The 17,082-nt window shown below is 39.1% G+C and overlaps 1 protein-coding gene across 1 annotated transcript; it reads left to right on the top strand.

Moving 5' to 3' along the window:
- Positions 1-973: 973 nt before the first annotated feature.
- Positions 974-16,720, top strand: MLIP (muscular LMNA-interacting protein; the record flags this gene model as incomplete). The annotated part of the gene is made up of 5 exons (XM_009708624.1): positions 974-2,599; positions 8,143-8,214; positions 16,333-16,398; positions 16,482-16,565; positions 16,661-16,720. Coding segments are annotated over 5 exons (1,908 nt in total), but the record flags the coding sequence as incomplete, so codon positions are not given.
- Between the last annotated feature and the right edge of the window lie 362 nt (positions 16,721-17,082).

Below are 17,082 nucleotides of genomic sequence, written 5' to 3'. Positions count from 1 at the left end.
AGATTAGAATCAATTTCCCAGCTTTCAAATTGCTCAGTCAAAAGGTAGATGATAATCTGTAGCCTTTTGGTTTTACAGTTGACTTAACTTACTATTTCATATGGATACGTTTATTCATATTGTGTATACCCCAGTTTTGAATTTCAGCATTTTAATAACTTGGAAGATTTTGAGAGAATTTCTTTCTTTCAAAGCATAAAACTATATAAAAGGTTGATAATATACTTGTATGCTCTAATTAGTTTTGACAAATCCTAATTAGAATAGACCTAAGAAAAAAAGGCACTCGTGAAAGAGCTCATTACTGTTTTATTAGTGTATTGTAAGACTGTGGAAAAGGGGATAAGGACTCTTATATGCCTGCAAACTGTCAAATGCACTGCTCTGTGAATGACAAGAAAAGTGAAAAACAAACTGGATGTCTGATTAAAGTAGTTCTGAGCAAATATCTTACTCTGATATCACAGTGCTGCAGAAGGTGTTTTTTACTGAGGAAGAAAATGGGTACTTGACCTAATTCTCATTTACAGAAAGGCTACTTTCCACTGAACTGATAAAGTGAGACGGGACAATATTGCAATGTTCTCACTTTCTGTTGTGATTATACAATGTGTCTGGCATTACATGATTCTGGACACTGATGGCATAACTGACTCGGGTCTCACCTAAAATGAAAAATACAGTAGCCTTGAACCTTGTTTATGTCAACAAAACTGAGATCTCATAAAGTAGCACATAACTTGTCTGCACTTGGTCACCTACCCTGAGAGCCTTATCCATCAGACTATATCCCCAAGTTTAAGACAGCCCTGTGCTTTTAACCCACAGAGCAGTACTAATGGAAACACTATAAGCATGACCACAGGACTGAAATGTGGGATACTTAACAGTTACACAAGTTCCACCTGTATTAACATGTCTGTTTTTCTTTTATCCACCTATATTAACATGTCTGTTTTTCTTTTTTCTCCAGTTAATTTCTACTCTTTCCATCTTTGATCATCTTTCCTCTAAACCACCTGCTGTCCACTTAATTTCTCCAGTTAATCAGAAAGTAGCATGTGGTGCCATGGTTAACCTGAATCAAGCCTCTTCGCTGGAAGACTCCCGTAACAACTGGCAGTCAGCAACCAGGTTTTCTAAGCAAGATTCATCTCTCTACTTTCAGTCTGCTTCCCGTAGTTCACCTCCCTCCATGTCTAAAATATCCTCTTCTGCATCAAACAGTTGTTACTCCACTCCTCGACTGTATGATAACCTGCAAACACCAAGTGCCTATACCTCTGGCTGTGTTTGCAAAATGGGAAACTTCATCACATCCTCTGTTCCAGGAAGGAGCCCAAGTCTTTCCCCCAATCCTCCATGTTCAGTTGAAATTCAAGGATCTTCAGTTCAGTCCTCATCCCCTAGTTCTTCCAAAATATTGAATGCTTTATCTCCTGTCCCTGTACATATAATAACACATTCATTATCTCCTAGCCCTAAACCTTTGTCTCCACCCTCCCTTTATGGCTCCTCTTCAACCATAGGTAGTATAAATGAGCCTTGCACAATGTCATCCAGAGGAAATTTAGCAAAGTCAGGAGTCAGATCCCCTCTGCCAACCAGACTGACCCTCTTAACTGCTATTTTGAGATCAGGTTCTTCTCAGCGGAGACCACTTTCTCCTGCTTCTTGTCCCACATTTTCTCCTAGCTCCCTTGGTTCTTCAACACTCGCAATAGATCAAAAGTCCAAATCATCTCCCCCAACCCTGAGGAAATCTGTTTCAAGCCCTCCTATAAGGCCAGGTTCTCCCAGTAGAGAGGAATATTGGCTTCCAGGACGGGCTCAGCATCTGCCTCTACCCTCCAAGCTTTATCCCACCCCTCGGGCGAGGTCTCTTTCTCCTAAAAAGCACCATCCAGTCAAAACGCTTTCTCCAGACTCCCGAAGTCCTCTGTCATCCCCTGTCTCCTCTCATAGAAAATCAGTTACCTCTCCAGGCTTGCAACCTATGCTGCTTCCTCCTTGTGCCCCAGCACCCTCTTCACTTGCACACCCGACCTCCCCTTCCCCAGAAGGGCTGCGGTATGTTCTCTCCAGGTCCCAGGCACCTCAGAAGTCTCAGAGAGTGCACACTTACGCACCCATCTTTACCTGTCGGTCATATCCTTTGCTTTCTTCTACTAGTCTTAGTGGCGTATTCTCCCCCACCCTAGAAAAACACTCATCTCCTTCCCCAAGTCTTTCACATTCAGCTTCTAGGTCGAAATCAGATTCATCCCAAATGTCTGTTCAGGAGATGAGTGCCTCCTCTCCTACCTCTTCAAGTGTCTCAAAGCAGTGCTCTTTCTCACGGCCTCATTCTACTCCACCGATTCCACAAACTAGCAATATTTATTCCCAACCACTGCAGCTTAATTCTTCATTGGTGCACATAAATTATAGGTCTAATTCCTCCTCTCCAAGACCTGAGCAATCTGCCACCTCACCGGTGTTAAAGTGCAGATCTCCTGTCTCAGACAAGTCACCAGGCACACTGCCATCAAGACCCAGAGAGCTGACTTCACCACAGTCTTTTGCCCTGCCTCCTGACCATGAAAACATCAAACCCAAGGTATTCTTGGTGCATGCTTATTTTCTAGTAGTACTTTGTCCCTGTAGGAAAAATCACATCTATGTTGCACAAAGCTAGTGAAATAAATGAGCTATGGAAAAAATGCTTAAAAAGAAACAGTTTTTGTATTGATAGTGAAGATAGCCAAGACTAAATCCTACCATATCAAATTGCTAGCAATGTGTTCTGTATTATGGGCAAGATGTTGCAGGAATCCTTTAGCATAAAAGTAAAATACTTTATTCATGAGTGGGAGGAGATACTACTGAAGATGGATTTGTGTCCAGTGGCTCTGATATACATTTGGTACACTTATTTTTGAAGCTCACCTAAAACACTGGTGTCTCAAAAATAAACCATAAACCATGTTCTATATACCCCATGCTAATGTAAATCCACATGTATTCCCACTGAAAAGAATAGAAGTATGGTGATTTTAGGTGCAAGGCTGAGCTAGAAGCAGCTTAATCTGATTGATGTGAGCTGGTTCTTCCAGTGGCAATTGATTCCCAAGCGCTTTGTCCCGCCTGCCCTCCCCACCCCCCAGGAGGCTTTACTCACCCCAGCCTCTCTGAGACCAGCCCAGAGACATGGCTGAGCTCAGCCTAAGCAGGGACTTTGTGGCCAAGAGCCTGAGAGGGAAGACAAGGGCAGTCTCCTGCTTCTTCCCTTTCTTTGGTACTTCTCTGATCTTGTCGTGCTAGATAAAGGGGGAAAAAAAAAGCCAAGCTTCCAATCACATGAGCTACTGCAAATATAGAAGTCTCACAGGTGACGGATCAACCACACTCCTGCTATATGTCATCCACCCAAAAGCGAGGGAGACCAAGCAGGGTGAGAATAAGCAATGACGGTGATTACTGTAGGAGGGCTTGGGAACCAGTCACACTTTAAACCTGAAGATAGACAAATTTCAAGACTAGGAAGAGGAAGGAAAGGAAAGCTGATCAAAAAACATGTGGCAGGTAGGTGAAAACCAAAGGAACTGCTCTACAAAAAGGAAGAGCTGGTGGCAGAAGACATCAGAGCTGCAGAAGGCTTTCCAACCTCTTTTATCTTATCTCTGCACTCTGTGCTTCCTTTGTGCCTTCTCTTGCTGATATCTGAGCTTTGCTCATCACCGTGAGGCTATCATAGTTTATTGATTTATTTGTTCACAGAGCAAGATTAGAGCCTGGTCTGTCAGATCGAGTTGTGTCAGATGTGTTCCTAACAGCTTGGCCATGGCAGGGGTGACTTGAACTGCTTGGAAAATGTTAATTGAAAATGAGAGGTTTAAATCAGCGCAAAGTAGCAACTGTCATGAATGGTTCTTTTAAAAACCAACAACTCAAGAGAAACTGTTGTGCCAAGCGCAGCTGTACAGTGTCGCTACACCCTGTCAGTATTACTTACTGAAACAAAAGGAGAAATGAAATCGTAGAAATTCCAAGAAAAAAGCCCCCCGAGACAAAACTGGAAAGCATGACTGAGCCTGCAGATTGCAAAGCAATTGGTTTCTGCTAGTCAGTGCAATGAGCACTGTGAGAGTCTCTGGCGGTAAGGAAACTCTCTGCTGTGACACACAGCTATCGCCTGGGTTTATATTAGCCGAGGTTATTACACCCTTTCTGTCTTCCCTACTGTCCCTTTTCCTGCTAATTCCACTTTATCATGCAATATGATGGCACTTTTGAAATTGCCCCGTCACCCCATGGAGGCTGGGATAGTGTCCACCAGTTTAAAAGACTTGGACCTTAGTCTGGTGCACTTTTTAATCATGCAGACAAAGCTGGCTCCACTGAGTAAGTAGAATACCTGAAATCTTTAAATCAAATGCAGCTGGGTGTTCAGTGCACAAAAGCTCTTTTGTGGCTTTAAAATGTGAGGCTGAGACTTAATTTACAGTTAATAACGGTGTGCATTCAACACCACCCTTTCCTCCTACTCTCATTTATTTCCATATGTAGTTTACGCCATAGCTCAATGAACTTTGCCGATCTGCTAATGGTACCAGGCTCTCTGACAACACTCCAGCCTCAAATCTCAGTATATTTCCAGAGAAAAAAGGAAAAGATCGAGGAAAGACAACATTAACATCCTAAGCAGCATTTAGGTCTCTTTAGTATCAATCAGCTCAGCTTTAGAACTAGATAAAAAGCAGGTTGCTCCATCTGATGACTGCTGATGCATGACAAAATTTTTGCATGTATGAATGTGCTAAGTGAATATCAAGAGAAAAGCACAACACCTAGAAGTGCTTGACTCTGGCATGTGTAATTTTTCAACCTTAATGTTGCTTCAACAGTGGTTGAAGCAACGTTAAGACACGTATTAAACCAACATTTATTAAATCTGAATTCTGACATTAGGTGTACTTTTCAGTATTTACATCAAACTGTTTCATTAGCATGATATCAAAGCAATTATGCAAAAAGGATTCTTTAATGGAGAGCTCTTATATGTCTATGACTATGCAGGCACTAATTCATGCAAATCAAAGAATAACCTATGAACTTATTTAACAGTTTGCATTTGTGTATATAAACAGATCTGCTTTCCTATGCTTTATTTATTTATCTTTATGTTCGTCAACGATTTAAAAATATGACTGTTTTGCAAAGTGAATATAAACATAAATACATAGATCAGTGTGAAGCATGAACTTTGGGTGACCACAGGAGATAAAAACCCTCTCCCTGGACTTGCAGACACTTTAATAGCGTCCTCATGGACCTAATATAGCAAAATGAACAGTAGGATGGAGTGAGACAAATAAAATTGCTGATTCTACAGGAACAGATTAGGATAAAAACTTGTGGCTGTTGTTTGAGAACTCTTTGCAGTGGTTTCATGGGGTATCATTCCTACATATTCTTTGATTTTTCCAATTTGAATGTAGCACAGGAATGCATGTAGATCTACCCAAAACAGCTGGGGAGCAAACCAACTGTAGCAACACGGAGCTCAGCACAGCTGCAAAGCCTACCACAAAGCAGGAAACACTACTCATGAGGAGCTCTACACTACCATGGTTAGTCACTGATTTTCAGCCTTTATAGGTATGTGTCTAGCACACTTTGCAACTCCTTGTGAGTGCCCTAGTCAATCATTTGAGCAAGGAAAGTAGATATTTTCCCTAAAACTCCCCAGGCTGATATTTGCCCAAGATTTGATATTGAGGTTGGTTTGCTTCTGAGTGGACCATGGTGCAGGCCAGCAGACATAACTGTCCATGGCTGTTTAAAAATACTGCTAGATTCCTATGAAACAGATTATTAAATGTATTTAGGCATTGAAGAATAATTTTAAGCAACATGAACTAATGTGTCACAAAATGTATTCATATAGACGAGAAACTGAATTAAAGACTTTCCACTCATCTCAGACACTGTGACAATAGCACATTGCTTACAGGTTCTACAGTACCTGGAAGTGATAAAGCACATCAAAGTGGTATAGAAACTTTTACATTTTAACAGTCTGACATGTCTTTGTTTAGTTCATGTAACAGTACAACTAACTTCAGAGTGATCACAGTATTCTCGTTATATATGGTGTCCATATCATATGGAAAAGCCGATGGGCTAGTAGAGACGTTGCATTTCATTTACATGTTCAATTATATAATCTTCTTGATTGAATATCAAATATAAGTAAACAAGGTTACATTTTGTGGATATGCAATTTTAATATTTGGAATTTTGGTCTTCCATCTTACTTCAGTAAGCAGTATTTTATGTCTTATCTGCATATAGACTTTGTACATACATGAATATATATAAGAATGTACACACATTTATAGTAGAGTGTTGCTGTCTAAATGTTCAAAGGGCAGGATTCAACTCACGTGATTTTTGACATTTGAAAGTTAGATATCCAAGCACAACTTGGGCAATTCTATTATAGCGAACAGAAAGAATATAGTTTATTTACAGGATGATTTTATTTTACCTTTCTAGGTGCCTATTTCGGGATGAGATGAATTGTCCTGTAGAAATGTCTATGACTATAAAAGGCATTAGTTCTTACTACCTAGATGGTAGACATCCAAGTTAGAATCACTAAATCTCATCTAAATTACTACATTCCCCCCCTAAAAAAAAAGGAAAAGAAAGTGCAATTCCAGCATTTGCATTCATCTTCTTTGTCAGATTGTTCATTCAATATGATTATTGTGATTATTGACTTCTTGAATGTCTGTCAGTCTCCAACTTCTAAGAAATCTAAGTCGTCGAAAACAAACAGAATATATAGAGAAAGAATTAAAAGAATACAAAAATAATGTCCTGCAATATTTCAAAAGAGGTGTGAGGATGATATAAGTTTCTCTTATCTGAATTAAAATTTTGGCCCCTCTGCTGTCATGGAGACTTCTGTTAGACATAAGGAAAAGGAAAAAGTGACGAAAGAATGACCCAAAGTACAGTATGCTGCTCAGTCTGGTATCTCATAATCACCAGTATTCACTGTTGCAGACAACAGTACATTAAAAAACCTGAATTGATTAACAAATAACTTTATTTCTGAGTGACTATCACAGGAACAACCAATAAATAACTGAAAACTCTATTGTTGTGTGAATTTATGATTTTTTTTTTATTAAAATGTTACCGAAAAGGGAACAATGTAGCAAATCCCTATTTAATTGTTTAAAAAAAATTCCAGCAGTCATGTGATTAAGAATCCTAGCTCTTGAACTCATGTAAGTATAGAAGAATCTCATCAATCATTTAAAAATTACTTAATTCAACGTCCATAATTACAAAGAAAATGTAGAAACTATGGTTTCTAACAGTTAAAATTAACTGGGCAAGCTAATATAGTCTAAAATATAAAATGTTTAAAAAGAATAATTATGAAGGCTGATATTAGAATTTTTGTACCCAAACACATGCATTTTGTATGGTTTAGATCGTCAGTTACGTAAGCTTTGTTAAAGTGTGAAAGTTCCTATACTTGTTTTGAAATATTTGTTTGGGTGGTAGAGTTACTTATTCAGGAAATGAAAAACTGTGATGTGACTTAAATGATCTATTCTCTCATGCTAGTAATTCAGCATTTAAGGATCCTAATCAGTCTCATTAAAGCAAATCACAGAAATCCCTCTAACTTAGTGGTCCAGGACCACACCACACAGCAGCCATTGTTGCGGTGTACGTACTGGCAGAAGCAGCTGTGCGTTATCAAATCAAATCACAAGCAAACTTGGAAAAAGCTCACAGCCTCTCCTGATACTCATTTAAGGATAATAGTTGGCAGAAAGTTGTCAAAATCACTTTGGAAATTATAAGCTGGTACAGGGAATTCACTTCATCCTACTCCATTCCTAAAAGCACAAGATGTATGTTACAGTCCTTTAAAATCTTAACAGAAATACTAGATTTTCTTTAACAAATAGCTTTCCTAGGTAGTACGTAAGCATTGTATTGTTGCAATATGTCTGCAAGACAATTGGAATTGTCTTTCATTCTGTCATACTTTTCCCCTCTCTTCCCCCTCTCTCCTTCTCCCTCTTCTACCCTGTTTTACTTCTCTTCCTGCTTTCTGATTTACCCTTTTAGCAATACAAGATCAAGACAAGCTACAAGGCATTTGCAGCAATCCCTACAAACACATTACTTATGGAACAGAAGGTTAGTGTTTGCTCAAAGACATGAGAATTGCGTTGTATATTTGAGACCATTCAACTTTATGTACATACTCTGACATTTCTGCGGGGGATATTGCAGAATGTAAACTCTAGGAACTAACTGCTCAGGATTATAATTCCAACTATTTTTCAGGGTCAACCACTTTCCACTGAAGATCAAAACCTTCACTAATCTGAAGTTCTGCAAATAAATTTACTGTAAAAAAAAAAAAAAAAGTGTCCTAAAGGAATTGCCATTTATGGCAACATCTCAAAATCTGTTTTGTTACTGGAAAGTGTCTGGAGCACTCCTCTTCTGGGACCTACCAATCAGCAGGTCTTGCTCAGTTAATGATTATTCAATGTCTATGCTTATACTAGTGAATTTAACATCCCAAGATACGCAAATTTCACCAGCTGTATTGTTAAACTGTGAGAACAATCCTGGCCGTTGCACTCACCTCTGTTAGCTACCATTCCCCGAAACAACTTCCCTGAGCACTTTAACAGTTAGCATGGGCCAGATGTTCCGTTCCCAGTACATAGTCTGGAGTAACAATCCTCTTCTATAGGGGAGAATGATAGATTCCAAGAACAGCCTTTAGTGCATTTATTTACTACCAAAGACATGACCACCAAAGGCTGGATTGTATAGTCCTTGTTTAGAAGTCAATTGAAAATTTAAGTTTTGCTTGAAGGGTTCAAAATACCCACCAATGTCTATTTTTAAATTTTTTTTTTCCAAATTAGTTTTGCACAAAAAGATAGCGCACTAAGTTTAACCAAAATTTTCTATGATACGCAATGAGCCAAGTGTCTTAGTTATTTAAAGACATGCTTAATCACTCTGACAATCTGACATCCAGTTTATAGCTTTATCAGAAAAATCTTTCTGTTCGGGACCTAGTTCAGGAACTTAGCCTCTGATTAATTTCTGTAAGATTAAGCATTCCTAACTACGCTTATAAATATGTAGTCTCATACACAGCTCAGTTGATTTCACTAGAAGTTTGCAGAGCCTAAAAACATTGGAGAGGCTGAACTTAACTGAGCAAAAATTTTGAAGAGGATATTTTTGTCCTTGAAATATTACTGATTGTGATCTAGTAGTTCTCAGTTAACTGCTACAAATAAGATTTATTTTTTTTAAAAAAAGGGACATTCCTTTCTTTTCCAATGTTCTTTTAATCTTGAATGATTTTTTAAATAATTTGCATAAAACCTGATCCTTCCCCTACTTAAATCTTGAATGCACTAATGAAGGTCATGTCTGCTTCAGCATTCGACGTGGTCCAATAGAAACGGCTCTGTAGAGGTAAATAGCTGATGCAGGGGATCCTACACCCCAGAATGTATTATGGGAGGGTTTTGTTTGGGCAGAGTGCCTGTTAGAGGCTGGAAGCATTTGGTGGACTCCTTAAGTGACACTTCATGGTTGACTTCATCTGAAGGGCGTCCAGTTTGTGCACTCTAAGCCTGCACCACTCTGCAAATAAGCCAAGTAGGTGACTTTGAGCAGGATATTCACTCTAAGAGCACACTCCTGATGTGAACTAGTGGGTTAATGTCAGCCATCTGGCTGCACTTTTTCAGAAGAAAGGGGATTCCTTTTGATGGCCTCGCTGATGGTCTCCAAGGTATTGACTCATAACCTGCATGTTACTTATTCCCAACACATAAAACTGAATTGTACGATCTAATGCCAGTATCTGTAGAAAAAGTAAGGCTCAAAGGATATCTGTGTTTAGATAGACTTTTGGTTATCCACCACTTTGTTGGAAATGCTAGCCTTGGTGTATTATCCTTCAGTAGCAAAATCACAGTCATGTAAAACTAATAAGAAATCAATTTTCTGCTGCAGAATTTGGGTTCAGGAGAGACTCTTGACTAATTTACTTCGTAAAATGTATGTTTCAGCATGGCCTGACTACATACTTTCTCTCATCTTGGGAATTATGGATAATAGTCTCCTATTGATCTGTACCGACAGCTAATTACAGTGCTCCTAAGCTAGTCCTATTGTGTTAGCTGACATGCATTTTGAGTACGACTCTTCAAGGAAGCGTGAAGGAGTCCCATGGCACACAGAGGCCCATTGTACTGAGCCTTAGTATCCAAGTATTTTCCTCAAAAATCCTGAGGAGGGAACCGGGAAGGAACTCATGCTACATTGCAGCTCGATGACAGTAATTATGTTGCTCCCATTTTATGCAATGGTTTTTATGCATTTTTTTTTAACAAAAAGAGAGAGATTCAAGTCAATGAGATTTTAACTGCATAAGTGATGTTTTATTAACATTAGGTTGTATGGAGAAGAAGTTTTTGAGTGGCATTTTTTTTAAGAAAGGAAGGGATGTAATATCTGCAAGGCACAGATATTACTGAGCTGAATGCATGATTAGGAATACATCATCTGCCTGAAGTGCTAACAAAGTGTTTTGCTATGCAGTTGAACTGGAAATGCACATTCTCAGAAGTCAACTTTTTCCACTGTGTGAGTAATCATATTGCTTAATTTGAGTGGTCGTGAGAAATAAGATTAGTCAGAACTGTGATGTGGGTGATCCTAGTGACAATTCATATGCAGTATTGATTAGATCCCATGACAGAAAACTGTCAATGATACATCATGCAAGGCATAATTCTTTGTCTGCCTCTAAATTGTCTCCTTGTGTCTAATTTTCTTTCTCAAGTAATTTTTTTCTTTCATGTGTGTGTAGATGCTTTAATTTCACCCAGCATTTTTCAACTACTTCTTATGAAACCATTAGACTATAATCATCATCTTAATAGTTTTTCTAGAACATGTTTTTCTTGTCTTCCAGTACTCTTACGTAAAGCGAGTTGTTCAAATCTGTGCTCATTCGCAGAGAAGAAAAGGCTTATTGACTATATATGTGTATACTTTAGCAACCCCAGAAGTGACTTAATCTCCTCAAATCTCATAACTGGCATACTTTCCAGCTCTTGGACTTTGTATGAACCTGATGTTCCTCACGTCACCTGCGCTCTCCTCAGAAAAGGCCCAATCCAGGATTCTTGGAAGATTGGGCTGTAACTCCCTTCACTGCCAGAAGAGCAAAAACTTGTTTTTGAGGGACTTACCCTCAGCATGGTCAGGCTCTGTCAGGGAGCACCAATGAGGTGGTGGTAACCATGGTCAGTCAGCAGTGCCGTCATAGCCACACAGATTTCTAGCGCAGGTCCACAGACTGTGACAATGATGTCCAGCAGATGATAGGATCCACTGGCTAGAAGAAGAAGCTGAACGAGTTTAATGTAGGCATAAGGCAAAGTTTAACAGAAAGAATGAATTAACCATTAGAAAAAATTTCTGGAGACTGAAATGGTCTCTTTATCACAGAAATGGGAAAATCAAGACAGGACACTTTTCTGGCACTTCATACAGTAATTCCAGGCAGTTCTGTCGTTTAAAGAATAGGTCAGATTAGATGATCACTGTGGTTCCTTTTGGCCTTGTCAGTGTTGGGTCAGTGGGTCACTCTTCTACTGACACTCACTCTTGTATAGCTTCTACAGTTACATGATCTGATCACAGCCTAATTCAAAATTCCATTCCTAATGAAATAGTATTTAAAAAGTAATGCATCTATTATTTAGAGATTGTATTTATCAAGCATCTATAAAAAATATCTTTCAGTCAAAATAGATAGTGATATAGAGTTTATTTCAGGGAGTTACAAAAAAATTCTTAACTTTAAGCAGACCGTCTCTTAAACCACATCCTACTTCATCTTCAGAAGTATCTAAAATTTTAGATGTAATCCAAAAACTGTTGGACACCTTGGAATTGCAAACCAAAATTTTTCTCGTAAGAATTCAGTGGTCTTTGGCCTACCGCAAGGTCTATGCAAGGGAATTTGGGTTTCTGGTGTTTGTCCAGATACACACCCCCTCTGCATGCTGATTGGGCTGAACTTCCCTTCTGTGGGCGTCATTTTGATAGGAAGGAAACTTGGGCATACAGACTTGGAGGGGAAGGGACACTGCAAATGTTCTACTCAGACTTCCCCCACTCTGAACTCTGGTGAGACCAGGATGGTGGAGTGTGCCATGAAGCACACCTGCTTCACAGTCAAGGCTTATCCCACACTTAGTAAATCTTCTGAAAAGCACTAGGTATAACTGGCTATGGATGGAAGAGGTGCAAATGAAAGCACTGTTGACTTATCTGGCTTGTATTGATTAACTAATTACAAGTAGAGAACTAAAATTTGAATTTTAATTAAATGTAGAAAAAATCTTCTGTCTTAAAGAATAAATATTTTAGGTTATTTATTTTGTCTTTTTATGATTGTTCTTCACATTTTCTCTCATCACAATGTAGTTTGGCTAACTTCAAGAAAGTCTAAAACAGTCTTTCCATATGATGTTACGCTTCTAGGAAAACTCCAAAGACCTAATAATTGCATCCCATCACCTACACAGCAGAATGCCAGCAGGGAAGTATTCTCCTTGTGGAGGAAAAGAGAAGAAAGGAAAAAAAAAAAGCATTTTCCTCCTTATGCAGAAGGAAAAAGAGGGTGGTTTTTTTGTTTTTGTTTTTGTTTTGTTTTTTTTTTTCATTAAAAGAAACAAATTCAACTGAGGAAATATGGCAGTGATCTGCTACATTGGAGACCCAGCTGTAGGAGCAGGCTATGAGCTCCCTCTTTCTTTCAAAGGCCTTGCAGTTTTTAGTATTTATTATTTTATAAGAGGAAAAGTAATCAGGTCTTTTCAGTATCATCTCCCAGGATCTCCAAGGAAGAAGTTAAAGGACCTCATGGTATGTGAAGTTCCATTATACAGAAGGATATTTTTGCATCTGCTGAGGGCTTAGGAAAAGATAGTGATGGGAAAAATATGCAAGAGAAATAAAAGAAGAGGAAACTTCTTGACTGTTGCTGAGCCCAGGGTTTTCACAATACAGTAAGAAAGAAGCTGTGTCAGATTCTGGTTACAATATGTGTTTTTTCTTCTACTGTTGGTGTGATTCATTGGTGGATGAAACAATGTTCTATATTTCCTATATGTTGCCAAGAACTTTCGGTCTTCTAACGAAATATTGGAGATCCTGTTTGAATAATTTGCCAGTACCCTTTCAGCTCTGATACAGCTTTAGCAATCAAATAGCTTGATGGAAAGAGGAGGGAAGGGTTGTAGCCATCACTGACGTCAATTACATATATGCATCACACGCCCAAAGTTGCCCTTTGCAAGGAAAAAATTAGTGGTTCAGCAACTGGTTATTTCATCTGAACATTAAAATTCTGTCACAAATACATTTTCATTCTCTAAATTGCACTCTTCTTTTAAATTGTGGTCCCACTGTTGTTTTTCATGTATAATCAAAAAATTTGAATGCCTAAGTAGGAATGTTCCGCTTTTAATATTGTTAGACCATCAGCATAGGAAGTGAAGCTTGAATGCTGTTGATAGCACTAATCAACAGTACTGTAGATAACACTAATGCTTTAAATTAATCATAACATTATTGTGTGATAACTACAGTAATGAGTTCAGAAACACTAGTCATACTTTTTTAATCTCACATTTTTCTCTGTACAGAAATGTAAAAAAAAAGGCACTGCTGGAAATAGATTGAGTTGTATTTTGAAAAACTAATAAGAGATTAAACAGAACCTTTTTTTCTCTGTAGAGGTGACAGGGATGCCTAAAATCTAGTTCTCTTTGCTTCTTTTCTTTCTTTGGAAGACTTGGGCGGTTCAGATAGGAAAAAAAAAAAAAAAAGAAAAAAAAAAAGAGATAAAACAATGAAAGAAATTAGATGGATCACTTTGAAGATTAAAATTTTCCTTCCCCAAATGTTCAAAAAGGGAGAAGAACACTGCAGCTTTCTCTAGCATGGCTCCTACATGATGGCCATATCTCAGGGGTCTGTGAAGCGCATAGACCTTAGTATTGTGCTCACCTGGGTTTTTTAATCAATGAAGGCTCCAGAATGCAGAGATATTTGGGTGCCTAATTTCTACTGAAACTGATGGATGTTTGGTACTCAGATTATCCAGAGTCTTGGTTCTGAACAGAGACTTGTGGATGTGGCTGTAGTTCTTCTAGAAAGATTCCTCCGTATCTTCTGGGTAGTTGCTTCTTACCCTTGATTGTGTTCACCCTCTCCCATTGCTCTGGTGAAGTGAATATGAAACAGAAACATGTATTTTTTCTTAACAATTACTTCATTATGTTCACTACCCTTCTGGTTTCTTGGGGGTTTTCAGAAGCTTAGCAATTTCTCCATTCCAAATCCATGACTGATTAAAATTTGTTGGTTTTCCTAACTCACATTCAGACTCGTCATCTCTCTACAACAGGCTGCTTTGGCAATCCTAGCCCTGATAGATACTGGAATGACTCTTTTACTTCATTTTATCACTTCATTTTCTGTTTACCAGGAGCACATAATCCCAATGGAAGCTGAATTGGGTACACAGTACTCAAGTGTAGTGCTAAGCTCTCTTTAGCTGAGCCTTCCTCTTCTACAGGACTGTCTGTTGATCCAAGAATTTAGCTGGGTGACAATGATGAGACAGCAGAGATGAGAAAGACTATTTATATTTTCATCTTCTATATTGGGATAATATTACATTAATTTCTGTATGTAAAAAATATATTTTTTCCCCTTTTAAGTACAATTACTCTAAGGCCAACAGGTTCGTCTAGAGCTGGGGGGGGACACACAAATCTATTTGGAAAGAAACAAGTCTTCATGTTTTCTTACTGTACTCTCTGATAGAAGACGTGGAGTTCCATAAATGCATTTCTGTGCAGAAGTATTTGTGGATGGTATTAAAATAATATTAAAAGCAAATTGTCATTAACTTTTCAGTTACACGTGCATAGATGTATGCTACCAGTAGCTGGACAAGGAAAGAAAAAAAAATGTTCTCAGCAAAATTAAACTCAGAAATAATTACTTAATCATATGCTTATATTCCTTTTTTTAAAGATTCTGCCATTTTCCTTCCAGCTCCACATATGCCTTCTGTGACTGGCAATCTCATACCCACCTCACTGGGATCAGTCCATTCGCACAGCATGCCATACGCATGAAAACGTGCTTTACTGGAATGCCTTCCCCCCCACCCCCCCTTATTACCATTTGTTTTTTTTTCAAATAACTAACAAACTGAAACTTCAGAAAAACATAACATGTTTAACAAAAAAATCCACAAACCTTGCGGGTCCCTCCCCTGTAGTCCAGCTTCACAGCTCAGCAGGCTTCCAGACTAATTTTTGGTCTCGGCACGGAGTCTATTTGAAAATCGCTTCAAAGCAAAAATGGGTGATGGCACTGAGACCATGCCTCACAGACTCTGGCTGAAGATGAAAAGGGAAACGAGCACTAGATTTTGGCTTTTGAGGGTGTTTTGTGAGTTTCCTGATAAAACAGAGGGATCAGCAAACTGATTCCCACTGTTCTCAAACCTGCTCCAAGTGTGGGTGTAGGAGAGTGGGAGGTATATCCAAGCACGAGAAGTTGTGCTTTGTTTTGGAGAGACTGCATAGCTGCTTAGCATGATATCACATATGTATAGCACATATTTCACTTTATACATTTCTGATTTCAGGCTAAAATCCCAAACTGTTGAGCACTGGTTTTGTTGCAATGTGGAATCACCATCCTCTTTAAACAGGAGGCACTTTTGAAAGAAAATTTCTACTGGAGGAAAAGAAAGAGCTCCCCGTGTGCTTGGACCCCTGCCTTGTGCACCTGCTCACAGCCAGCGGCTTCGCTCCAGTGGTGTGTGGCAGGCGGCCCCCTGATGCTGCGGTGACACACAGCGCACGTTCACCACGTTACCTTTGCTGCGAAGGCGGGGGGCATTGTCAAAGAAGACGACAAACTGCTAGTTTCTGATCTCAAAAAGTAGAGACAATTCACCTAGCTTGCATACTCTCTCTCCCTCTGTGCAACCCCCCCTCTAATTCAGAATGAGAAGTTGGTAACCTTGCTAGGCTTGTAATTTCTTCTTTTTCCATCTTTCCATGGTGAAACAGAAAGTGCCACCTTTGGAAACACAGTATTGCAAACAGTGCGTCGTTGCTTGATTTTTAAAGTTTTGAACTCAGTGTAACACCAAAATCTTCTGAATTGCAGGCATTAGAAGAGCCAATCAAGGCCACTGGTGTGACTGAAGGTACTGCTTTGGACACCCATTCAGAGGTAGTGCAGTTATATGTCTTTCAAATCTCTATTTGAAAACAAAAAGCAAAGGTTAACTGGGTGATCCAACCTCCTTTTTTCAGATGTGTTCCCCTGCCCAGCTGAGACAACAAACAGAAGATCTGTGTGCTGTCATTGATCAAGTCCTGCAGGACCCATTGACTATGGTAACCCATCAGTATGTGGGACTGACTTTTTCTCTTCCTTCCCTTTTGTCTCTTGTCGTTAGTAAGTTTGTTCTCTGTTGAAAATCATTTTCCAGCGCCGATGTGAGTCTTCTCCAAGTTTTCTGCAGATGAGCATGGAGTCAGATGTTGGCAAGGTACGTGATTAAGTCCACCCACAGACCAAGAACTCTTTCCAGGTAGCTATCAAGGCAAGCAAAATCACAATAGAGCCTACGGCAACAGAAAGCTGCTGCTGAGAGATGCAACATCAATAGAAGTGTCTGGTCGTTTAAAAGACATGGAAGGACAGAACCGTAGCCCTAGAGTCAGTGCAGTCTTTGTTGTAGGATGCTTTCTTGAAGTCAGAAGAAGTTCTATTATGAAAAACAACCTGTTTATTAAGGCTTCAGAGGCCAGGATCCACAAGGAAGAAATCCTTCATACCTTGCCTTCCATATTGCAGTGTCTCTGTCCACCTCCCAGATTTCGTCCCATCTATGTGTCCTTACTACAGAGG

This window comes from Cariama cristata, unplaced genomic scaffold, assembly GCF_000690535.1.
Source record: "Cariama cristata isolate BGI_N322 unplaced genomic scaffold, ASM69053v1 scaffold41619, whole genome shotgun sequence".
NCBI classification, from domain to species: Eukaryota; Metazoa; Chordata; class Aves; order Cariamiformes; family Cariamidae; genus Cariama; species Cariama cristata.
The sequence above is the reverse complement of the archived record's forward strand: the minus strand, read 5'-3'. Positions and strand labels throughout refer to the sequence as shown.